This window comes from Harpia harpyja, chromosome 10, assembly GCF_026419915.1.
Source record: "Harpia harpyja isolate bHarHar1 chromosome 10, bHarHar1 primary haplotype, whole genome shotgun sequence".
In the NCBI taxonomy this organism is placed as follows: Eukaryota; Metazoa; Chordata; class Aves; order Accipitriformes; family Accipitridae; genus Harpia; species Harpia harpyja.
In genome coordinates, this window is record NC_068949.1 from 21,842,013 (window position 1) to 21,868,267 (window position 26,255).

General features: G+C 44.4%; 1 protein-coding gene across 1 annotated transcript; it reads left to right on the forward strand.

Moving 5' to 3' along the window:
* Window positions 1–661: 661 nt before the first annotated feature.
* LOC128147479 (dual specificity protein phosphatase 13-like) lies at window positions 662–25,065 on the forward strand. Its single transcript, XM_052800088.1, has 4 exons — window positions 662–1,097; window positions 15,640–15,838; window positions 16,538–16,758; window positions 24,638–25,065. The coding sequence occupies exons 2-4, from the start codon at window positions 15,648–15,650 to the stop codon at window positions 24,850–24,852; spliced, it is 627 nt and encodes a 208-aa protein (XP_052656048.1). The 5' UTR covers window positions 662–1,097; window positions 15,640–15,647; the 3' UTR covers window positions 24,853–25,065.
* Window positions 25,066–26,255: the final 1,190 nt, after the last annotated feature.

The window sequence follows — 26,255 nt, forward strand, 5'->3', positions numbered from 1 at the left end:
AGAATAACCCACAGAGTGTAACTTCTCACGCTGCGGCGTAACACTGAGGGGGTTCCCCCCAAAAGACCTGCCGCACGGCGCACCCCCGCCGCCCCGGCCCGGGCTGAGGGCGGGCGCTGCCCCCCGCCTCACCAGACGGCGCCGCCAGGTGGCGCCATCGGCCCGGCGCGGGCGGCGCCCCGGCCGGCGGGACCCGCGGCGGCGGGGCGGGGGGCCCCGCGCCGAGCGGCGGCCGCTGCCCAGGCGCCCCCGGGCCTCAACGCCCTATCGGCCCTTTTGTTCCGAATTCGGGTCAAAGCCCGAGGGAAACGGAGCAGCCGGGGCGGGGCGGGGGCTGTGCTTGGGAGCGCGCCCGCCCCAGGCGCTCTGTGCCGGCCGGGAGGCTCGGGCACAGCCCGCCGCCGCTCGCCCTGCCGAGAGAGAGCCCAGCGCCCCCAGGGGCACGCAGCCGGGGTAAAATCCGACACCCCCCCCCCCCCCGCCCAAACACAAACACCCCTGCCAGGGGTAACCCCAACCCTGCACTGGTGCACAGGGCTGGGGCGAGACCCCACCACCCCGCCGACGCCTGCTGCAAGGAGGAGCCCCGACTGTCCACCGACACGGGGGGGGGGGGGGCGGGAGTAAGCCAGTCGCCCCCCAGTTGCTCCCACCTGGGGTAAACCGCAACTGCCCCGCCAACAAGCGCACGTGGCAAAACCCCGGGGGTGCGGGGTAAGCCCCAACCAGCCCACCGCCATTCACGTCTCCGGCGCAAATCCTCGTACCGCCACCAGCACTGGCGTGCCCAGTGTAAACCAGCGCGGCCCCAGCAAGGCTGGCCGGGTCACATCTGCTTACACCACCTGACGATCGGCCTCTTTCAAAACTCGGCCTCCCGCTGCTGCCGCCCTCCAGTTGCCTGGCTCTGGCTGATGCTTGCAGGTCCAAAGAGGGTAGGGGGTTATGGTTTATAATTAACACTATTAAAAATAGACTTTGAATAAGTTGAACACAGAGAGGCTAGAAAGCTGTTGTGCAACTGGCACGTTAGGAGGAAACTGAGTGGTATCATTCAAACAAAGGTAATCCAAGACAGCGCAGCGCGGGAGCTTCGACTACCAGGCAAGTACTTTTAAGCTTGTTTACAAACCAACCCCAGTGAACTCAATACATGCACTGAGCAGCATGAACCTAACCACAGCCAGCTCCGTGAGCAGTGGGACAACTGCAGGGCTAGGCCAGGTTATCGTCTCTGCCGTCGTACTCAGAAACTCTAATTTTTTGAAATTCTAGTTTGCTGGATTCCCAGGCTGAGGACCTCTCACTGAAAAAGATGCTTAAATTCGAGGGGTTTGGGTTTTTAAATACCAATCCAGCTTGTGTTTAAATTTCTTACAGATCTATCTTTAAGACAATAGCCATGAAACACTATCTGGGTTTCCTTCTTCTCAGCTGATGTTCACAAAACTGTTCGTGGGAAGGGAGAAACTGGCCAGCCAGTTACACTGGAGAAAATGTGAAACAGACTATGAATAAAATGCTGTGCAGTTCAAAACAAAACCGGGGGGGAGGGAGGGGAGAAAGATTAAGAAGTTGGGGGGGGGGGGGATCTTTTTTTTGCCCTTTTTGGGGCAGGGGGGGGGAATACTAACTCTTTATAGTTTGGGGCTTCTATAGATTATTTATAACTAGGATAGAATTTTCAGACAGAAATGGGATTTTTTATATCAACAGCCTTCCTCAGAACATTTTTATTGAGGAAATATGTTTGTATGGCTGTGGAACCCATCGGGATGCTTGGAGTAAAAGAGTACAGAAAGAGAAGACTGGGTTAAATTAATTCCTGCTAAATACCTACCAGCAGACTTGCTGTCTATATGGGGAGCTGGAGACAGAATTGTACCAGGGTAAAAAGGATACTGTGTCTATTTATAGCACTGCCTTCAACACCGTAGGAATTCAAAGGAAAACTCCAACTCAGCACACAGTCTTCTCATCATCTGCTTCTGTCAAGATTAAATCGGGGCTGAGATCATTCCCTTCCCCTGCAAATCCCTGCTAGGAAGGATCTGTTCTTTTCTGCAAGTAAGGAGCTACCATGGTACAAAGCACTCCAGAGCTCATATGGTGTGGGCTCTGGGAGTCCTCACCCAGCCAAATGTCACCTCTTTCCTCCTGGTAGTCAGGGGAAGGGGAGAAAAAGAGCCTCAAAAGCCTCAGCACTTCAGCAGGAAAGACCGAAGGTGTTTCACCTGCTCTGCATCCCTGCTCCCCGTACTGTTCCCAGCCCTTCTCCTTACATCAGGTATCCTGGGGCAGTTGCAAACAAAAGGGTAGCATACGTCCAGCAGGCTCCCGGTGCCAGGCGGCAGGGAGGGCAAGGAGAACAGGGTCCTGGCACACGGCCACGGCCACTCATGGTGTCACTTACTGAGATGAGGCCCTTACCCTACAGGGGTATGTCCCCTTCTTGCCACTGCAGGGCCATCCATCTCTGGGAAGGAGTGGGCTCCAGTAGGTGGGTGGGGCACCTATTTATCGGTAGAAATTCTCTCTGATGTTAAGAGTACAAATGAGAGCAGCCTTGGAAAAGGTATTAGCAAAAACCTGACCGCCACTCTAAAAATAAGGCAGGCTCCTGGAGTTCCTTAGCTCCACTCTTCTTTTAGCATCATGGTGCCTCAGATCTTTCCTTCTCATCTTCCACCTTCCAGTTTCTCTTTAATAAGAACTGCTCTTTCGTTCTTCACAAAGCACTACTTACTCTACTCTCTCAGTGCTCCTCTTTTGTAATTCTGTTATCAAGCTGTCTGCTAGGTGGGGAGCAGAAGGTGCAGGACTTGGTGCTGCCTTTGAGGTACAGGTAATTATTATGTGCATCTGTTATTGTGGTTGCTGCCTCAACAGGTGGAAAACATGCTGTTCTCTGATAGATTTGCAGCACTCTGTGCTCCTGCCTTGTCTTTTTTCTAAAGCCAGTCGTGTGGTGTTCCTAAAATAATAAACACAGCCTCACTGCTGCCACAAAAACCCCTGGTAAATATATTTTTATGGGAATGAAATATTAAAGGATTGGAACAGTTATTCACTGAAAGCAAAATATGAGCAGTAAGGTTGGGTAAAGATTCAAAGGCTGGTTTGCTTCCTTTCCCTGGGGCACATCAAGGCTGTACTGTTTGCACTTCAGAGAAGGATAGTGGGGAATTACTTAACCCAAAATGATGGAAACAATTCAGACTATAATAATATAGCATGAGAGTTTCTCACATTACATCTATTCCCCATACTGCTGGCTATATTCTGCCTTCAGATTCACGTGCACAACTCTCATTGGATTCTGGACGAACTGTATTTGAAGCCAAAATGCATTTCATTGTCTTCCCAACTCTCTCTATGGTTTAGTTGCTAAATCCTGAGCTCAAGGACTGGGGACAAAGCTTGTCTAAACATTTCCCAATGTCTGTCTCTGTGAGATTCCCATCTGCTGCGTTTTATTTTGAATTCATCTTCCTACTTTCCTAAAAACACAAAGCAAACCCACACGTTTTCTCTGCCCTGGAGTGCAGGAATCACCAAATTTCCCAGCAGGTTCTCTCACAATATACAATCGATCCAAGTTTGTCTAAAAATGCTACAAGCCCTTTGTGGGGTAGAAAGGGAGGAGACCAGAAACGTGTGCCAAGTTTCTGAGTGTTATGAACACCCCTCATCCCCCAAAGGGACTCCATATCCTGTTTCCTCTCTCCCAAAAATTTCACCTGGCTTTGGGTTTCATTAGGAGAAGTACACATTGCTCGAGTCCAGGCTCTAAGTCTTTGGTTCGTGCTTCCTGCTGACACTGCAGAGACTACAAGAGCCACAAAAGCTGAGTCTGACCTAGGGGCTTCAAATTTACTACAAGAGCAGAGCAAATTAAACGGAGAGCATGTTAAGCGGGTGGCGAGATTGTTGTTGACCAACAAATCTTCATTAAGTTCCCACACCAAGCTGTGCCGCACCTCCGATGAAACCGATAATTGTGTCTCCATCTGTGTTTCAACTATTTTTCCACCAGGCTTAAAAGAAATTCAGACTTGCTTTAGGTCTCATTAGAAATAAAACACAATATTAATCCACCTTGCCCCATGCATGCACCCAGTTTGGAGGTGTTGGTGCATCGTTCAAACAGGCCAAGTTCCATTCTGTTCAGCATCAGTTATTTACTGCCCCGGTTTTTGCTAGCTCTTTTATTTACTGCCAGTCTCTCACAGAGACTTTGTTCACTGTTTTATGGTGACTTTCTGGATTACTGGTTTGCATTACCAAAGACAAAGTCTGAGATCAGTTCCTGGCACTGCTCTCCAGATGTTTCAGCTCAAGAGCCACCAGCATGAACCCCAAGAGTTCATACGATTTGCACCTCCCCACAGCAAAGCCTGTGCTCGGCATAACAGCAGCTTTCACAGGAATAGAGCAAAGCCCTTTTCTGATACTCATGATGGAAGGGAGGCTACCACAACCAGGGCCTCTGACAGCCTTCCCCGCAGACCACTACTAGAAATACAGCTCCACAGGTAAAACTCAGGTGCCAAGCTACTCTGCTGTATGGGCTCTAAAAACACTCTGCCCAGTTTAGGCCAAACATAGAGAAGTCTGAGGAAAAAGTGCAAGGGAAAGCAAGGGGAATTAAACAGCAGTACTGAGAGTTATACAGCTTTAGCATCTGCAGCGTACATGCAGAGCAGGAACTTCTGCCACAGACTGTCCTTGCCCTAAGGTAAGGTAAGAAACAATCATTAGGCATTTCTCTTCTAAATATAAGGTAAGAAACAAAAGGTACATGCACATACAGCACGAATGAGGAAGTTAGCCTTCAGTATCATTTTTTGCCAGATAACATTTTTGGTGGCCAAACTATGTGTTGGCCATGGAGATTGGCTGTACCCCATACCAGTTGGATGACACTTGAAAAATGCAGATGGGACTCAACCTTTTCTGTATCAAAGACAAGGCATCGAGTATTTAGGTTTATGCAGCAGCACCTCAGTACGCAGACTGTTGCTGGTTCCCAACACTTGGGCACTGCAAGACAACATCCCCTTCACAAAGCTGCCTGCTGTGTCCCAGGCAAGACTGAAGAGTGCAACCACAGCAGCTGCCTTCTAATGGGATTGAAATTTTTTGCTAGTGGTTAATTGGCTTCTATGCTCTAGAAGAAAATGTATTTTGTTCTTTTTGTACCAGGTGATCTATGACATTTGGGGGCACATATTTTTAACTGCTAGTTTGTTTTAGAAGTATGGTAAGAGTTAACCTAAAGGACAACTGATTAGAAATACCTGTAATCCCAAGAGCTAATGCAACTGCTGGGAAATTCTAGACCTCAAATCAGCTGTGCTACAGAACATGATGAGTTCCTATTTTTTTCCCTTCAGCAGACTTAGGAGTGAGATTTTACAATGAGGAGCAAGCAATTAGCTGACTTGGGACTTCATCTCCTTCCGTTGCATCTCTTAGACTATTCACATAGCAGCAAGCAAGTCTCAGCTCTGTTCAGTCTCAGTCTGATCTCTGTACTAACTTGATTTATTGGTTTTAGCTCAAATAGTATATTACGGTATACCCCAAAGGGTCTGATTAGAACTGGCCAGTATTTTAATGATTTATGAGGGGCATCTGGGACTGCATGGGTAGTATACGTGTTGTGTCGCTGCTATAGGAGGAGTTTGTATTGATCATAGCAGCATGTTCCAAGACAAAAGCGTGTCAAATTCCAATAAGCTTTAGTTCACAAACCTGATTTGACAGGTGGCCAAGCTTATACGGGGACTGACTGTAGTTCTCATGGTGGGAATAAAACAAAACAGCTGGATTGCTTCTAGCCATTGCATTATGAGAGGATTTCCATTCCTTTCTCTTGTTCTATTTCTATCTTGCAGCGCTTAAGGAGGTGTTTATCCTTCTGAGTTCTGTAGCCAGAAACCTGGGCAACGGGAGCTTCCTATCAGCTCTGCGGTTTATCTTTTTGCCAGAAGATACTGGTGAGAAATACAGGCTACTGGAACTAGCCTTCCAAACCTCTCCAAGTCTTGCCATGGCTAGACTTTCACATTGCTAGAAAGTCTCAGATTAGAGAGGCTGGGGTGAGAGAAAGAAACATGAAGAAACAATTAGAAAGACAGTGCAGTTGTTTTTATGCCATAATATCACAGCATTTAATAAGGAATCCTGCTATTTTTTTAGGGTATATCTAAAGAAGGACTTTGCAAGCACTGAAAGAAGGGTATCAGGAGCACAACACTGGGATATAGGGTTTCTGTGTCCTTGGTTTGATTTTGCACGTTCTGAATTCTATTTTGAGCACCAAAGCCAAAATCTGCCAAAGCTTTCCTAGGAAACCTCGTCGCCCAGCATGGAAGTCCAAACTTGACCATGACTTTCGCCTCAATGTAAGCTGCCTTTGACTCACTAGGGGTGGGCACAGCTTTTGACCCAAATTAAACCTGAGGGTGACTCTTTACCCAGTTTCAGCTATCACTGCCAGTGTTTGGCAGCACTCTGCCCCTGGGTTGCCTCCCAGCTCAGACTTGTGGAGAGATGTAGAAAAATCATCCAACTTAACTTTACCATCTCCACCTGTGCGGTGGGCACAGTAGTGTCTTCCTCACAGGCTCACTGTGATAACAAAATGCATTCCAGTGCTCAAGAAACATCAGGGAACCGCAGCTGCCTACCTCCTGCTGTTTCCCATCTTCCTTCCTAGCAGGTTACTCAACCCTCCTGCTATGCCAGTGTAGGGATAGGTGTCTGCTGTCTCCTGTAAGCTGGGAAGCATAGAGCTATCTTTGTGGTACTGGTAAAGACCACAGGACAAGAACAAACAGCAGTGAAGCTGTCAATGCCCCCAAACAGAATGGACCCAAAAAAAAAAGGCAATATATTGTTTTTAAGATAGAAAAACATACCAGAGCTGGTCACAGGGGAGAAGGGCTTTGCATTGTGCCATCCTTTTGGTTAAATCCTTGGGGCAGAAACCATTCATTTGTAATGGAATTCTTTGAATTCTGAAGCCTGATGTTTCCAGCGCTGGGCTGAAGGACACTGCTATATTAGTTATTGTTACAGCAGCCTCATTCACCTTCAGAAATGGTCTGCTAAACTCTGGTGGGGACACAGGACACTGACCTAAGGGACTGCATTACAACTGGGGTTCTGTACAAGGCACAGCACAGGAAATCCTTGGCCTCTGAACATTGCTGAAGCAAGAAACAAACATGACATCTGCCCCAGATCATTTTGGAGGTGACCTGGGAAAATCAGATCAGGCTAGATTAAGAGTATGCAACACAGAGTAAGCCTGAAGAGTAAAAACCATGGCTGAGAGACTGGAAACAACACCCAAGTGACACTTTGTCCTTCTTCCATTAAGCTAGATGCAGCGCACCCAGCAACCCGTCTGTGGCTTTCTCGTGTTGTGTTCAGCTGGAACAGAGATGTCCAGGTTGACATCCCTTACAAAGCAGACAGTATGCAAAAGAGTGTAGTTGCAGGGCTGCTTGGCAGTCGCAGTTTCACCCCAAACAGCCAGAGAGAGGGAGCAGAGAATGTACCCTGCGGTGTACAGCACTAACAGGCTCTACCTCCCACACAGTGACACTGCTGAGGCTGAAATGCATCACTGCAAATGTGAGCCTCCAGTCCACTGGATCTGCTTCAGAGAAATAGACTCAGCACATTTCAGGCAGTCTGTGAATAAACCCTTGTAGCTTGTACCTCTCCACAGGGTCAGGCTGTACTAACACCATCCAGTAATGACAGCACCACATGCTCTCTGCAACTGCAGGCTGCAAATATTGGTAAAGCATTACTAAATGAAATAGCAACCAGGATTTGTGTTGTTCAGGGAGGGTGAAGGCTTTGGAGTGGTTGTACCAAAACACCAGTTTCAGCCAGACAACCCAGCTGGTTACTGGCAGCTCCAAGAGGAAATCAAAGTGGCCCATGTTACTGCTGATTTACAGCAACCTGCATCAACTTGCCAGCCTGTCTTTCAGAAATGTTTCATCCTCTGAGTTTTTCAGTAATCTTCTGAGGGTGCTTCCAGAAGAAAAAAACAGTTTACCCATTCAGAATATACCAGCTTTCACCTCGGACAAGTCATTGCTGGAGGCAATAGAGATACAGCGATGTAACCACCTTTGTGCACTGGAGAAGAACAGCCAGCCTTAACACAGAAGAACTTGAGTTTTAGGCAAGCTTGTCTTCAAGTGGGAGCACAGGGACAGCAAGAATGTCTCGTGAATACAGCACATCCAAGTGCTGTTTAGTGCTATAATACTGTAGATTGGGATTTTTGTTTTCTCAAGAGGGAGTGAAAAAATATCAGTACTGAATGGAGGAAGGAGTTACAGACTGTCAGAACCACTCATCGGTCAAGTTTCATGGCTGAAGTCCACTGCAGAAGACGACACTAGTGATAATGTTTGATCTAGGAGCCGTAGCCTGGCAGGGAGCTAGAGAGACTCTCAAATATGGGCATGCTGTTGCAGTGACAGATAGCATGGAGATGTGGTAGAGGCATTTTGGACCAGCTACTGTCTTTGGGTCATATGCAGTGTGTCTGCCTCTCTACCAGATCATGCTGGGTTAATGGGTATAAGGATGGACTTGGCAGCTGAGAGCACAGGAGTACCAAGGGGCTCCAGAGGGCCCAGTTCTGCAGCTGAACTTATGTGCTTACAGCCAAAAGCCCTGCGTCTTTGCTGGGACTAGGGCTGGAGGGGAACCGACTTCCCTTTGCTTGCTTGCCAAGAGCCAAGTTCAGGTCCTTAGAGCTCTACAGGGCTCTCGCTCCAGCTGATGACTTCATGAACACCTAGCGTTGGGAGGAACACAGCTCCCCACGCAGCTTTAAATGTTTGTGTTTCCCTGCATATGCTGATGACATCATTGCCACCTGAGGGCCTGAACTCTGGTCTTGGCAGGTAAAAGCCTTTCGGGTCACCTTACGTTGAGGTTCTTGCTCTCAATGCATATTTATGTAATGATTGCTAGATGGCTGTAATTAAATGACTGTAAAGCACCACCTAAAAAGCACCAGTAATAAATTCTTAATAGCTGATGCTATAACAAGCAGTTACAAAAAAATATATCGTAACATGCAGATTGTTAACAGTGTCTGGGCCTGTTTAATGCACAGCTTTAAATAGTTACAATGCACACTATTAAAATGGCATGTAAAATTTGTAACTAGTAAATAAAAGGTCCAATTCAGCAACAAAATATACCCATGCTTCATTGGTGAGGAAGCCACAGAAAAGCTTGGGGTGGATGTGCTATCTCCTCTTATCTCTGTAATCCTTCTGGTGGTGCTACCTATCAGCCATGACTTCTGTAAAGCATACTCCATGTGCGCACCCCTGCCTGGTGCAGATTCTGTCCCTGCGTCTGTCCTGACTCAGAAATGTGGTTAGGAACCCATTTATATTACAAAAATGCAACTGTGTCCAGAAAAGCCTTGGTTTTGCATTCCATAAGGAAAGGGTGGGTCAGGGAAAATCCATTTAGGTGCCCATATTTTTCGCTTCCCTTTTATCCAGTCAAAGCTGCAGTGTGGGCAGTATCTCTACAGAGATTATTTCCCGTGGCTAAAGAATAAAATAAATATACATGCAAGACCCAGAAAAATTAGCAAAATCAGCAGGTGGCCAGGTTTTGCACATTTGGTACAACATTGCTGCACATGAAAGGATGGCTGCTTCTGTCTAGCCACCGTTAGGAACCACACACATGGTTGGTAAATACAAGTGTACTAACCAGCTGATGACAAGAGAATATTTTATACTACAGTTACAGACAAAAATGAGGCCACCCTGCCTCGGGGCCTGCCTGCTGATGTACATCCTGAAACAGTCAAGACCATCAGGTCTGAGCCCTGCTGGCTGGCCCACAGACTTGCTATGAAAAAATTCAACATTTTTGAGGCTTCTGAGGCCTGGCAACCCATAACATCAGTGGAAGCTGTGGTAAATTCAGCATATTTGAGAACCAGGATGGGTTGATTAATTTCTTCCTTACATTTGAGTTGTGCTTTGCATCAGAAATGTTGCTGCTGATTTCCCTGGATGCCACACAGAGGAAAGTTCTACTTGGACAGAGGAGAGGTGTCACCATCCCTCTCCAGTTGGGACAGAAAATTTGGTACCAATGCAATACTGAGGGGAAAAACCCCAAAACAATCAGATGCTTTCCTCTTCCTTGTGCTGCTCAAAGCTGTCCAATACAGACATTAATTTAGTTAGTCTGCTCCTCAACATAGGCTCTGCGTGGTCTCTTGAGAGTCAGTCCACCTAAATGGATTTTGCCAAGTCACGCCAAGTGGGTACCTTACCCTGGGTTGAAGTTGTGGGTCTGGAAGCCTCTACTAAATTTGGAAGTGCTGTTCAGATTACATCCTCCAGCTGCTGGAGAGATTTTCTTACAAACAGTTGGCTGCTCAAATACCTCGTGCCTCCCTGGAAACTGCCTCTGTCTCAGCTTTCAAGTCCAGCCAGCCCTACCCCAGTCATCGCTGTATTTGATTCATACCATCTATATCCCATAGCGCTCCTAGCAATTGATAAATTATGGCTCCAGCGAGACTATTGGGTTAAACACCAAGGAAGAAAGAATGATGACAGTAATACTTGTCATTTGTGTGGAGATGTAGCAACACAAACCCCTCTCTCAAACATACGTTATCTTGGAGGAATCTTTCCAAGGGATAGGCTTTCTGAGAAATGTTTATGACTTCTGAATACACGATAGGCATGAACTTGACATGACCTACTTTGGCCAAGCCCTGGGCTTCAGCCTGGTCTTTACCACCACAAATCAGTCTATCTGAAGTGCAGTCAGACTGATATCTTCACTGAGATGACAAGGTTACAGCACATACCAGCTTGAGAAAAAACAGGATGTAGAGGACTGTTCTCAGGATTTAAAAATTCAGAAATATTTTTACTAAAGCCAGAGGAAAATGGCCATGTTCTACTCACACACAAAAGCCAATACAATACCTGGGATGATTAAAATATTCAATACATCATTCAAATGAGAGTATTAACATCCTTGTATTATACTCAAATCCCTCCTTTATCTTTGCATTGGAAAACGTGAGGAAAAGCAGAGGATATAAAGGTTTTCTACTAAATATCCTAGACACAAGAGTTGTTTTTTCTTCCTGACTTTCCACAGCATCATGCTGCAGGCTTTTGTGTCGCCCCATCTCAGCCTTCACACCATCTTCTCAGCTTGATCTCGTACCAATGTAATGCCAAATTGTGAAATTATACTGACTTTTGAGTTTGTTCTTATTTAATTAAATACTATAGTGTTGGAGAAATTGGATAAAGGTGGCACATGTTTCCAAGGACTGAGACACCTGTCAAGGGATACCTGTCTCTAAAGGTCCTCTCCTCAGCACAGCACTGAACAGCACTAATTATGTTACGGCTAAAGCTATAGTCACTGAATTAACTGAAAAACAACCAAAGCGTCCACAGTATATGCAGTCCACAGGGCCATTCAGTGCTGAGAAGAGAGGAAGTATCTCCCTCCAGACTATTTAGGCTCTCTGGGACCTCTCACAGGACCACTTTCCTTTCTTCCTGGGATAGTCTGTATATAAGGAACGATTGATGTGGCTGCTTTTGTAGCCCAACTGCAGCAAAGCCACTGATGGGTTTCCAGAAAGGCAGCTACAGATGCAGGCACGGTGTGGTGACACGTATGGCCTGTGTCATACTCTAGGTCACTCTAGATCATCAGAATGACCTTCTGTTCTGCGATAAGCCTCTTTGACTGCAATTCTCCTCCTAGTCATAATTAAGGAAATTCTGTTACACAGTTCAGATACAATTACAGTTGTAGTACAAACCAATTCAAAATTAATCTAAATATAATGGTAAAATTTCTCCTACGTGATTGAATAATTACTGCAATACAACTCCAGTAGGGCAAAGATCAGGAACATTTCATACGAATATCATTCAGAAACCAGCATTTTAAAACTGTATTGCTCATTCATATGACACACATCACAAACTGATCCACTACAAAAAGCGAATATAGAGGAATTGAGCTGAGAATCATTAAAAACATATTTTTAAAGTTAAGAATAACCACATTATTACATATAATCATTTTCCTTTCACAGTAATGTGTTTTAATCTGTTCATGCTCCTTATAAAACATTACACAAAATTTTAATCATAGCATTGTTTTCTTTAAATATCTGCATTTCAGTAAATGACACTTGCATGTATAAATTTAGTGAGTTAAAACATTAGACTGATGCTAGAATTGAGCAGTCATTTATTCAGAAAAAAATTGCCTTGTTTTCCTGTCTGTAAATTTTCTATGGAAAGCTATTATTTTTTTCAGTGTATTCATTACTCAACATATTAGTTGAGTAGTCCTACAGAGACTTCTCTGCTTTTGAATCATTCACAGCCTGTTAGTTCCCATTATTTCACATTTGAAATTTGAACCCCAGTCCTTACTTTTTATTGGATATAGAGTCTACACGAACTGATGCTGTTCTCCCATTGAAAAAACGTGACCACAATGCAGATGGAATAAGTTTTGTACAAAGCTTCGGTAGTTCATGTCTGTGTTTTAACAGGAGTAAATTCCTTAGCTATAATACAAGATCAGCGTGAGCACAAGACGAAAGTCATCTTAGGATAATTCTAAAAACGCACACCCGTCTTATAAAGACCGTTCATTATTCCACAACTTTCGATATCCACATAGCACACACTACCTTCTTTTGCCAAGCCTACACAGTTATGTTCCCTTCTAGAAAGACAACTTTAAAAAAAAAAAAAAAATCTCGGAAGGAGCACCTTTCCTGAGGTGTGCTATACTTCAGAGTTATCTGCCCAGCTGTTACAGGGATGGAGTTATGGACCTGGAAATCACAGCTCCCAGAAGTGCTGTGTGACTGAGTTGCTGCCTGTCCCTCCCCATCTTAACGGCAGCCTGAACACCGCAACGTTACCAGGACTTTTGGGCAGGGCCCTGTAATTCTCTGCTCCTGTGAGGCTTAGGAAAGCAAGGCTGACAGCAGCCTTCAGTCCTCTGAGGCTAGATAATATGAAAATAAAAGAATTTATACAGTGGAGAGGGCGAGAGGAAGGGATAAGTAAAGGAAAAAACCAAAACAGTTGAAAGCAACTTTATAAGGAGTGAGAAGTGCCCTAGAGTGGTCATTAGCCACACTGCAAGGAACGAGATACATCAAAAAAGGGGAACATTTGCTGCAGATATTATGAGGTGGGAAGGATTGGAGGAGGCTGTTATTCTTGAAAGTATTTAATGAACTGGCAGATGGCCCTGTGGTCAGGACACAGGAAATGCAAGTCCCGTTTCTGCAGCAGACCTCCTGCGTGGGATCAGAGAAGTCGCGCTGGTGTCTGAGATCACCAGTGGGAGCCGGGCAGACCTGGCACAGTGGGCACTGGGGTGGCCAGTGTCAAAGAAGCTATCAAAATCAATGGGAGATGTCCATTCCAGTATGGGAATTCCTCCATGCCTCCTCTTGCATAAAGCCATCCAAAATGGGCAAGAACATCTGCTTTTGTTTTCACAGTAAAAGCTGACGCTGGAGGAGATACGCACATTTGGGAGGGGAGCACATTCCACAGTGGAGCTCTTTGTAATACAAAAAATACAAGACCATCCTGGGAACATCATTATTTGGTGACAACTTACTGTATTCAAGAGGACAAGGCTGCCTGTGAAGGTGGCAGAAGAAGGTGTACTGAAATAACAAAGGGCCCCTCTTGGCAGCTGGGTGGCAAGGCAAATCACCCAAAGTGCGTGGCAGAAGGGTGGCTTCTAGTCAATGTTCAGTGGCCTAACGCTGAGACAACAGTCACTGCTTCCCTCCTTCATTTCTGTAGACATTTCAGGGACTTAGTTGCTCCATTTCTCCTTCAGCAAAACAATGGATGCAATGAGATCCCAAAGCAGGCTAGTCCTCAGATTCTCTCTCTGTCTTTGTGCATGCAAAGATAAATAGTTTTAAACAAAATTACACCAAAATATGAACTTGGAGCTCGTGAAATTACCTTGATGGGAAACTAGGAAAACCTTTGACCACAGTTAGTGTTTGGAAAGAAATTGTCAATGGAGGTGCTTGAACATGAATACAACCTATTTGTAAATGATAGAGATGTTCAGCAGAAAGATGGAAGATTTCAGGTTTGCTGCCCTGGACTGTTCTACCCAAACCTACCCCTCTAATCATTTATGCAAAAGACGTTCAGTAGGCAGTGCCAGAGCAAGACTTTGACTCATTGACTACAACTTGACCCATGTCCTAGACAGATGCTTCTGTTCTAAAGCTGCATGAGTTAACAGACTTCCTAATATCTCTGTAGTGCAGATGCTTGACTGATTTTTAGAACATAGAAAAATATATATTTTTAAAATATTTTCTTAAAACAGAACTCTGTTAAAAATAGAATTTCCATTCCCCTCTTAAAAAAAAATCCTCCCAACAGTTCAAATCTATAGCTAACACAAGGAACCACTATTTCAAAAGAAATGTACCACATGGGAACAGAGTAATTCCAGAGATAAACTGATGCCTAAAAGAAGTGTTTCTCCTTGTAATTGAAGTAGTTACTTCAAGATTAGAAATGGGGTAGTTCCTGGAGGGTGCAGAGAGGAGAGGAATGCAAATGAAACGACCTATTAAAAAAAAAAATTAATGCTCATATGAATGGCAGCTGGAATCACTATAACTTACTCATACAGATTTTTTTCTACCGTGAACATTTGTCGTGAGGACAAGTATGGCTGGTAACTACCATCAGAAAGAACCAAAATACTCCTTACAGAGTTTCCCCTGTTGAAGCTGACAATTAAGAGCTAACCACTGAACAAGATTTTGCATGACCAGTTCTATTCAGCTCAGTTTGTTGAGCAAATTATAAAAGACAAATCGGATAAAGTATATATAAGGAAGTCCTAGTTACATGGTTAAAGAAAAAGCTCAGCATACCAAATTAGTAACTTGTTTCTATACCCACTGAGTAGCTACCTCTACACAATAAATTTTCTGTAGCATTACCTCTTTCCATTCGAAAGCAGAGCTCTTGTGCTGGCATATTGAGGACTGGGCTGTTTCACTGTGGTAATAATAGTGTCTAGAATTCCGGACAGTAGTATGAACTTTCCCACTTCCTATGAAAATAACATTTAAAAATATTATCATGAAGTTTTAATCAACTGTTTGACATACCTAGAAAGAAAGGTTGAGTAGTCAGGTCAAAATAAGCTTACTGAGGCCCTCAGCCTAGTATTTTGCAAAAGCTTTCGTTTCCAATTTGCCGTAATAATATAAAAACTTATTTTAGAAGCACAGGCTTTGAAATCATTGTCTGAACAACAACACGGGACTATGAGAGCCACTGGACTGTCATTGTTTAGAATGCAGCAGTATTCCCAAGTCCAGTCACGGCCTCTGCTGTGATAAGCATATAAACACCCAAGAGAAAGACAGTATCTGCCCCAAAAAGCTTACTGCTGTAACCGTGGGCCAGCTTTGTGAGGGGGTAAGGGAAGGTGAGGGGAAGAGAGGGCGACCTCAGAAATGTCTCTGGCTGGTGGTAAATGTCTGCCCTCCACCTTTCAGGATGGCCTGGGACTCCCTGTGCGGCAGGGACTTACTGCGCCCCAAGATCAGAAGTGCCTCAAGCCGGACACCTGGCAGCCAGGGCAGAGCCCGAACACCCTCCCTGGAGGAGCTGCGGCGCCTGCTCTGGACACGCGCGCACCCCACGGGGCACGTGGATGAAGTCTGGCCAAACCTTTACGTGGGAGACCTGTAAGAGAGAGGGAAGGGTTGAAGGTGTTAATGCAACTCTTAGCCCCCACCCTATTTCCCCCCGGATCTTCCACTCTATTTAAAAAAAGAGAGCTAGGCACTAATTTGGGGACCCCTCTAAGCGTGGAGCAAGGCTGAACTGTGCATAGGATGCTGTAGCATAGAGAAAAGGCATGCTAAGTATCCAAAAAGAATATTCCCCCTCCTGATTTCTCCTCCTGCATTAGTACAGGAGTCCCACACTGCAAGACCGTGGCGGGGCCACGGCATCAGTACTGCAGGCAGTCACACCAGAGCTAGGTAAAACAGGACCAACCTCATTTTCTCTTCATATTGTCAGATGGCATCAGTCCCCTGAACTGATGGATGCTCAGCAGAGGTGACTTGGTGAGAAAGCAAACCAGAAAACTCTTGGCTCGTGCAGAAATATCACCACCACCACCACCTGTTTATTTTTCACCAGTCGAGAAGAAGAACCTAAACTGATATTTGGGAGAAAAATGCAGGAAATATAAAAGCCAGTTTCTTAACGAGTCACTTCTGTCTTGAAGCATTTTGGTGGACAATTTGGACCTGATCAGCCTGTCAGAAAACAGCCACTACAACTTCAGGTCGTTTTAAAAAACGGCACCACCAGCAGCATGTTCTACCCCACATTGTAATGCAGCAGGCAAATATAACCCACCGTCCTTCTTCCAGGTACGTCGCTCGTGACAAAGCGCAGCTGAGTCGAATGGGCATCTCCCATGTTGTGAATGCCGCTGCCGGGCGATTTCACATCGACACTGGACCCAAGTTCTACAGAGACCTGCCTGTGGATTACTACGGAGTAGAAGCAGAGGACAACCCAAACTTTGATCTCAGCATTTACTTCTACCCAGTTGCTCAATACATAAGAGCAGCACTGAATTCCCCAAGAGGTAACTAGACCATCTGTGCATGTTGCATATCTTCTGCATAGGAGACAAGTAGGGCAAGTTATCAAATAGTATTTGGCATAAACCAACCACCTGCAGATGTGCGTAAGAATGGAGATACCCAAACCGAGTAGCGTCACACCTGCCTCCTGAACTCCCAGAGTGAGTGGGAGTTCCCCTGTTCCCCTGAAACAGGGAAGGATGCACTGAACAAGCTTTCAAAGGGGTTCTCCCTCTGCCTAGTGCTATTCATTAGCAAAAGACAAAACAGCAAGTATTCTTTATTACCTACAGGGACACACTGACCTGAGAGGAGGCACATACACTTGATCTTTTCAAATTAGTGATAGGGTTTAAAATAAAAGCTGGGATGGTGTAAAAAGACAAGGGCAAGCATCATATCTGAATAAGAAGAATCAACTATATTCCTACAATCTGTGCAAGTCCTACAAACACAAGATAGGGAAGAACTTGCTGGGAAGCAGTTCTGAAGAAGAGAACCTAAGCAACACCACCAGCCAGGAGATAATATCATGCTGTTGGTAGAAGGAGTATAACCTTGAATTAGGAAGATAACCCACAAAATCCTTGGACTTGCTAAACACAGGCCAGGCACATTGTACATTAGTACAGGCCCCCAGAGGCCTGGGGCTAGTGGGGGATCATTACCATTAAGGACAAACCTTCACAAAAGCAAGTCTCCACTGTGCCACAAAACTGTACAGGTACCCACTCAAAAGTGATTTATTAAGAGAACAGTTATACACTCAGCAAACTTTTTTTTTTTTTTTTGCTTGCATCATGGTGAGCTTTAATATCAATGAGGGTCCTAAAATACTAACTACCCAGCTTAATCATATGCAGCTAGTAGATCTGATCCACACCATACAAGCTAGGAAAGGCAGACACAGTAACTGAAAATAGTGTACCTCTGCGCTAGATACCTCAGCGTTTACTGGTGTTTGGAGGGCTTGATCTGTCCCTTTAGGATGTATTTGCCTTTGTGCAACTGAGGGCTGCATTTGGATTTCAAAACCACTAACATACTTGGAGAATTTGGATCTGCACCCATTTCTATTACAGCATACGCTATTTGCAATTGAATCATCATTGGTGGAGCTCCAGAGAAAGGTAAGATCCAAAGTCTTTTCATGCGTGTGTAAAAAAAACTAAAGTTCCAAATGAATTGACAAAAGACAGAAAACAACACATGAATCGTGGTGGCCACAAAAGCAAACAAAACCAATGCTTTGCAAGGTGCATGCCCAAATACTGAAAGTTATGAACGCAGAACAAGTTAGGGCTCAAGGCAAACACAATGAACTCATCGTGTCTAGAGTGCATATTTATCCCTACTCCCATGATTTTAGATATTGCTTTACTGAACTCCATATGGAAGCAGTGTTCTGGGAATGGAGACAAGGTGAAATTCAATCATATACAGTCCAGCTGTTGCTGACATTCATCATTTTAAGGAAAGTGCAACAGTTTAGAAAATATATAAGCAAGATGTTCTGGAAGCATAATTTCCTGAGGTACAGAAATTTAGCAGCTAAATACCCATGACCTGTGCAGGGATGAGACAGGGAGGGGATTGTTACTCACATCATTTAGAAGAAGAGAAAAAACGGCATTTATTATAAGCAGTGATGCTGAACAAAAAATTAGACAAGGTGACAAAAGGCCTGTTCATATTAAATTCAGGATGTAACGAGGTACTTCTGTTTGATTGAGAAGTCATTTAAGACTGCTGCTTAACTATTACAAGCAAATTCAACATCTTTTTTTTTAATGGAATTAAATTATCTTTTTCACCTGGGAGGATAAGTCGAAGTTAAGACTATACGAGCCACAAACATATTTAAAACTATGAATCAAATTCTCATTAGAATTAAGTAAGAACTGTTACTCCCATCATGCTTGAAGAAAAATTCTAATGCTTTACAGCAGAAGTCCAGAAAACAGCATGGCCAGATTTATTCCAGATTTCTACCTTAGCTGAACAGAATACATCTTTGGTGATGTAAGGAATTTATTTTTCAGGCAATTTCTTCAAATGTGGATGCCAAAGCATGAGCAAAAGGAAGCGGGGGAGCGTGCACTCCCATGCTCCTAATTGTGAGCTATTCCTGTCACAGTGGTCAATGGCTGCATCACACCCTGAACGACTTACTTCATCATCTTTGTCATACAGATTAATACGTGCACTGCTATTGCAGCCATGCCATATAAGCATTATTTTATGAACCCTGCTTCCTTGGCTGCCTTTCCTTCGGCATAGACCTGCTGTTCCTTTGCCCACGTAACAGAGCTGTTTGGGAAGGCTCAGCCAAGAGCAAGCAGATGCACGATCTGCCCACTTCTCTGCAAGGAAAAACATGGTGTCAGGGAAGTACTGGCCTTCTTCCGCATGCTCATGCTCACGGGGCAGCACCTCAAACATCAATCTTGCCCCTTTGTATGGCCATCTGTACAATCTGCATTTTTCTGGAGTGCAGCTAAACCTAAGCGAAAATCAGCAGGGTTTGGCAAAGTCTAGCAGAAGAGATAAGGAGAGAGAACTTGAAAGCACAGATGAAAGCATGCCACGAAAACTATTAAACTAACACCGTGCAGAAAGAAAGATTCCCAAGTGGAGAGCTTCTCCTTTTATTGACCTCCTAACACGTTTAAAACAGGCAGGTTAAAATCACCCATTAACTTCCTGAAATGGCAAACCCTCTCAAAGACGTTTCCCTTCTTCCACTTCACTGGAGCGAATGAAAAACCAGGCTCCCTCTCCTGCCTTCTTCTTGGTGGTGGTGGTGGTTATGAAAGAAGCTTAACTTAGGAGAAAGGGTTCCATACATCAGTTTGACCTCCCACTCTCCAGCAGATGACAGCCCTTACCTGTGCCGGGAGGCATGGGGAGAAGGGACATGCCACCATTTAAAGCTCTCTGTAGGCTTCTCGCTTTTTTCAGCTGTGACAAAATAGACACCTGATTAATCAAGAAATAGACAGTTGATTCTGCACCTAGCTACAGGACAGTGGCTAAAACATAACAGGAGATGAGAAAACCGTGGTGGAGTGGGAAGAGCCCATGGGCCCCACTAGCCCAGCTGAGGTCTCCTCCTGGTGAGCAGCAGAATTCTGCTGGATTCAATGGAACGAGGGCAGCTGGGGCGTTCACTCCGGGTGACAGATCTGGAGCCTGGTCTTAAACCAAATTGAATCCATCCTGCAAGAAAGCAAGGGCTAGTTCAGGACATTTAGCTCAGTTAATGATGAGTAGCAAAAGGACAATAAGGTATTATGTGTTTTAATGACTGATTTGTTCAACAACATTGAATTTCCCAACTTGAATTTGGCCAACAAAGTTGAATGTGTAAACTTTATCCCTAGTGCAAACCCTTTGATGTCAGTAGAGTTACAGCAGGCATGAGCTGGATATAATATCCATAATCCGTTGTTAAAAACCAAGTGTTATTGTTCTGCACAAATCCCAGCCAGATGAGAGTTATTGTCTGCCTCTGCAAAAAGTAGCTTGAGATGTGCGGTGCAACATTTCAAATAAGGATTGCAAGATTTAATAATGCCAGAAGCTAAGTGCCCCCACTTCTCCTCAGTTAATCCCATTATTCCTAAGGGATCCCATTACATGCTCAGAGAGAAGGTTGCAACACGGCCCGCTAATGTGGGATCAGTCCAACTTCTCTTTGTGCTGTATGTTAAAACAAATGGGGGTGGGGAAGGCAGAGTTGAAGGATGCCGGCTTGTGGCATGGATTCTGTGGTACAGAAGATCTAGTTACGACCTCCTTGCCCATCCCATGACAGGGGCATGCACCACGACTACCCTGTGAACGCTGCTTTCCCAGGCTGTGGTCCAGCAGCCGCATGGGAATCCGAGCCTCGGTGCTGGGACGGTGCATCTCGGCTGCCTCCCGTGAGAGGCTGATGCAACGCGCTGTTATCAAGCCCGCTGCAGTCAGCCCACATGATGCAGACACGCTTCGGGCGCTAGTCAAATGCGGTATATCATGGTGGGTTCGGAGTGTCACTTAACCCATTTACAGCTACTGCTAAGAAACAAGGGTCTAAGCCTGTAAACAGAACCAAATAGCAACACAGCTTTTGTTTCCTGACTCAAGTTTAACATTCTATTTGTTTGCTACAAATAATCACATAGTAAATTCAAATCTGCTTTCATTAGAGCAATTTTACGTTAATTAAATCATTTTACATGACTGATTTATCTGCAACAAACAGTCATTTTATTGTCAGCGTACCAGCATTTATCATAACCTCTGTGTGTAGTGAAACAAAGGCTAACAATGTAGAATAGATATTGCACATGTAAAAGAGATAATATACCTGCATCCTCATGGGAACGAGTGTATTAGAGAGCCATGCAGATTAGGTCCAAGGTCAATAGCTGGGGCTTGCCTAGGTTTTTGCTGAGACACCTTCTAAAGCTAGTTGCTGATCTAGAAGGACTTATCTTCGGAAGTGCAGATAAGCCAGGGAAGAAAATTCAGTGTGTTCTTACTCTCCACCTCCTCCTCTCAGATGCAGAGTTAGATATACAATGGTAGAGAGACAGCCTGTACAAGCAGGAACCTGGAATTTGTTCTGCTTTCTGTATCCCACAACAAAAACATATCAGGCAATATTTAATGGCAGCATCCATACCTGTGCTCAGCTTGGTCTTCAGTTCCAGACTGCAGGTGGGGCTGAGCATTATCCAAAGCAGAAGCCTCCATCTGGGTGGAAAAAAAATGGACCCAAGAACAATTTTATAGAAATTAGGTTCAGAACAGCAAGTCTCCTGTCCCCCATCCAATTTCTGGCCAAATTTCGATTGAATTTCAAAATATTTAGTAATTCAAAATCAAATCCAACATCAAGGCCATCTCTTTTTAGTTGTTTTTGGTTTTTTTTTTCTCCCTCCTGGTGCATAAATAAAAATAAATAAATAAATAAAATTTTTGTCTTTTAGTTGTAGAGTGCTGGTAGATTAGAAGTTTTCAGACCAAAAAAAAAGAAAGCGGTTCTGGTTCCAAGAAAATTTTTCAGAACATGTTGTTCCTTGGCTTCTGTTTTCTGGGGTGTGCATTAGGGTGCGTGTCTGGATTTCGCCAGTCCCTGCCACTACGTTGCAGCCAGGCCTACTGCAAACTACTGAAGCATGGATTTTCCAAAGACCTTTTGGACTTAGCCCTATTCGCAGTATTTCTCAAAGAGAAATTGTGCTCCTGACTCCTTTACGTTACTTTGAAAATCTCAGACCTGGGTTATTTGAGTCTGAAGTGCCTCCTCTGTGGAAGATAATCCAGCATACATATCCCACAAGGTTGGTGTGAAGGCTAATGATAGTGCAGCACATGGAAAAAAAAAAAAGTCTAGTGAAAAATCAAGTTAGCATTATTTTTTAGCAGGGCCGCAAAGCATTTCTCCATATTCCCATAAAAAGTAGGACTTCACTTCCAAGGATCCCCATGGAGTTAATGGAATTGACAGGTGTAATGTAACTTGAATAATGGCATCAGTATCTCAATAAATTCTGTGAAGCTGTATCTGAATGGGGAAACACAAAGAGAAATCACTTGATCTTCTAATTCTGCAAAACTGACATTACATTGGAAAGACTTCTTTCTTCCTTCCCTCAAAGGTTTTGATGCTCAGTCCAAGTCTGCTGTCACCAGAGCTGTTTTCACCACTTCCTTGGAGACTGTATTTGTCCCTTTATTTCTGCTGAAGACACATCTATCTTTAGGGCTGAGCTCAGATTTCTCATGCCAGGATAATGAAAGGTGGCTGTGTCACATACGTTGTGGAATTCAACACTTCTCTCAACCTGCTGGCCAGAGCAGGTTTTAACAACACATGCTCGCACTCTCTGAGCATGCGGCTATGCCATCACGATTAGTCAGAATTGGAACGGTTGCTAAATAAATACTCTGTCACAAACAAAATGGGATTTAAGATTAAAAGCTGTGCACAAAGTACCCAGAATTAACACCCAGGGAGATGGGGGCAATCAGTCTGAGGTCTTTGGCTGGATCTAGGCTCATCATCCAACAAGGATATTTTTATCTCACTTACTGGTAATAGAGAAATTAAGATGCTGTGAGCACAAACAAAACAAGGAACTAGCCTTGAAAAGCTGTCCATTCTTTCTACCCTTCCTTACATTTTACAGAGAAGCAGCATCTGAGATACTTTATTCCATCTCCAAGGAAAAAAAAAGCAACATGGGATTGTTTTTGCTTGTTTTCGTCTTTTTCTGGATATAAATTGTCGTGTCGTTAAATCACATTTTGTACAGCTATATACTTAGTAAAGAAGAGACTACAAATGTGACAGTCTAAAAAAATTAAAATATAAAAAAATGCAGAAAATATTTTGTTCCAAATCTGTGAAGATTTCCATTGAAGAAGTGTTTGGGAATTTTCATGTTTTTTTTTTTTTTTAGCTGCTTTAGTGGGAGACAGAGCTGTCCATTAGATGGTCAGAAGTTCAAATCTGATTCTAATCACTGGTTCCTTCAATAATGCCCAATTACTGAGCCACAGTCTCTGTGAAAAGACTAGACCTGACTGCAGCAAAGGACAAGACATTTTGAAAATTTTCAGGCATGGCTATAATCAAGTCAAACAACAGAACATTTTTCTTTCCAATTAAAAATTTCTCATTGAATCATGCCATTTTTGTGAGAGTTGAAGCACTTTACAATATTTACAAGATGCAGGTTTTCAGGTTCCAGAATGAGCTCTTTGTTCACACCCAGAGGGAAAGGACTACAAACCTGAATTTTTCCATCTGAAAGCAATCCTTCTGACAAAACTTCCTTTAATTTCACATAAGACCATTTAAAAAAAAAAAAGTTTATCTCCTCCTAGCATGGGTCAAAGACACACATTAGAAACCTGGGAAGCAGTCATGACACAGAATTGCATTTCTCAGGCTGCTTCCATTAGTCATCACAGCAGAAAAACCAAAAGCAGAGCAGAGGGAAGGAGGAGCTATACTCCTAGATCCCTGAAAGGTCTTCCCTGAGGCTCACTTACAGCAACATGGAAGGACTCATGATATTACTCTTAACGAACTCTTAATGAAGATGCAGACATTGTATTTAAATCCCTGGGAAACTCAAAACATTTCATAAATTGTTTTTCTAGTGATCACCTAATACAGAAGAGAAGATAAAGGCATTAGGGAAGGATAGTGACTATAGATGTACAGGGTAGGCTATAGAAATAAAAAAAAAAAAGTAAGTAAGTTGGTGCAAATGGCATATACAAACAGGAGCTGTTCTTAATGGTAACACCCATTTTCTCACACACTTCCAACAAGGTCTGGGCAGCAGTCAGCACCCTCAGAAAGCATTAGTGCCCTAAGCAAAGAAGAAGAAAAGAGCTTGTGGAAAACCAGGAGTGTTCCTGTAATAGCAGTGAGCACTCCTGAGCATTGCACATTTGAAAACCCAAGTTTGCAGGCCCTCTGGTAGTAAGTAGCCTGCCAAGGCTGCTTCCCATAGCACAGCCTTCAAGCATGAAGACTTGAAGCTTTGCCAGCAAGTACATCACTCCCCAAACCACATGTGAGCAAGCAGGGACAGCATGGATGGCAGGCTGGGCAGAAGGGCTAAGGGCCATCAGGCTGGCAGCTGAGCCCAAACAAGCAAGCACGGATCCTGGAATAGAATTATGAATTTTCTGTCCCCAGCCATTAAAAACCCCACTGTTCCCCGACCAGCACTGCACCAGGTCTGCTCTGCAGGGCTGAGCACACCTGCTTGCTCAGCCCCAGTATCAGCACCGCTTCCATATCTGCTCCAGCACGATAACCTCCACCATTCGGCCTCCGGGCATAACTGCATCTCTCTCTCCTTTTTCCAGGCAAAGTACTAGTTCACTGTGCAATGGGAATCAGTCGATCTGCAACTCTTGTCCTCGCTTTCTTAATGATCTGTGAAGATATGTCCCTCGCTGACGCAATTCAGACTGTGCGCTCACACAGAGGGATCTGCCCCAACTCTGGCTTCCTCAAGCAGCTTCGGGAGCTGGACCTCCAGTTAGGAAGGGGGAAAGGCAGAGGAGCAGAGGCCTGCTAGTGCCAAGGGGGCATGTCTCCTGGCACCGGACCAAGAGATGCTGCTTTCACCGAAGGCAGTGCAAGGATGCTGTCAGGACTGCTCTGCAGTTGCACTGAGAAACTCCTTGGGAAACGGCTGAGCATGAGCATTCTGGTAGGAATTCAGTATGTATTTTTTGGATAAGCCCACTAATTGGAAAGAAAATGAAATAAAGAAGGATTCAAACCGGCAGTTTTGCCCACCTGGGCCTGTTTATTTAACTACCTGTTGGGCAGGGCATAGGGAGCAGTTGGGTTTTCATGCAGAATTAAAAGGCAGCACAGTCAACTTGAAAAAACACTTTTTATTTGCTTATAATTGCATTTATATGGCAAGAGGGAAAATGGCTGAACTAGTAAAAAGAAAAAGAAAGCATGAGGGTTTTAAGCAAATCTTTAACATTTCACATCCAGCTGGCATAGGGCAAGACTTCAGGTTTTGCAAGCTGACATGCTCCTTTAGTCTGACATGGTGACACGAGCCGGGATCCAGCTCAGACCTTGGGCTCCCTCTCTTATAAGCCGCGGAGGCTCTTGCCAGGACCTTCACAACTCCTTTTAGCTTCAAGTCTATGGCAAATACTCAGAACTTAAAAAGACCGTGAAATCCTGAGGAGCCAATAGTGGAAGTCCCAGCCAGACGCTGCACCCTGGGGCATGGCTATCAACAGCCTCACTGCTCGTCACAGGGAAGGAAGGTGTCCCCTTGCACGCGTAAAGCAAGGGGCACGCTCAGGGCACACTGCCCGCTGGTGCACTGCAGGCCAGCAGCAGTGCCAGACAGAAACGGTCTCCTCTTGGCTTGCAACCCGGCGCTCCAAATCACATTCCCCAAATTTCCCTGTTTTAACACAAAGCCAGAAACTAGTGTCATCGTGTCAGAGCAAAAATGAGCAATGCCTCTAACAAATCCAAAGCAGCAGCTCTGCATTTCGATTAGTCTTTTACGCCCAATTGGCCACATTTAATCTTGTGAAGAACTCGAAGCAGATATTTGCTTCAGTGCAATTACAGCCACATACAGAACATTGGCAAATGCAAACAATATAGAATTTCCACTTGACGGCAGATTAATTTGGTGTGATGTTTTCCCTTGAGAGGTCTTAAAGGCTTGCAGTTCTGAAAGTACCCTGCAGTTTGTATTTATAGCACTATGGATGTTGAATAGAAAGAGAAAGGCATATACTCGTTCTGAACTGAAGTTTCTTTTGCCTCCATACATTAAAAAAAATTAACTGAGCATAGCACACTTCCACTGCATTTCTCATAATGCAATATGGAAACATGATTTCCCTGCAGAGCCTATAGAGAAATTCAGGTGGCGTTTCCATTTTTATAAATATAGTAAGTAAAACACAAGCAATGCTACAGACTAATTTCCTC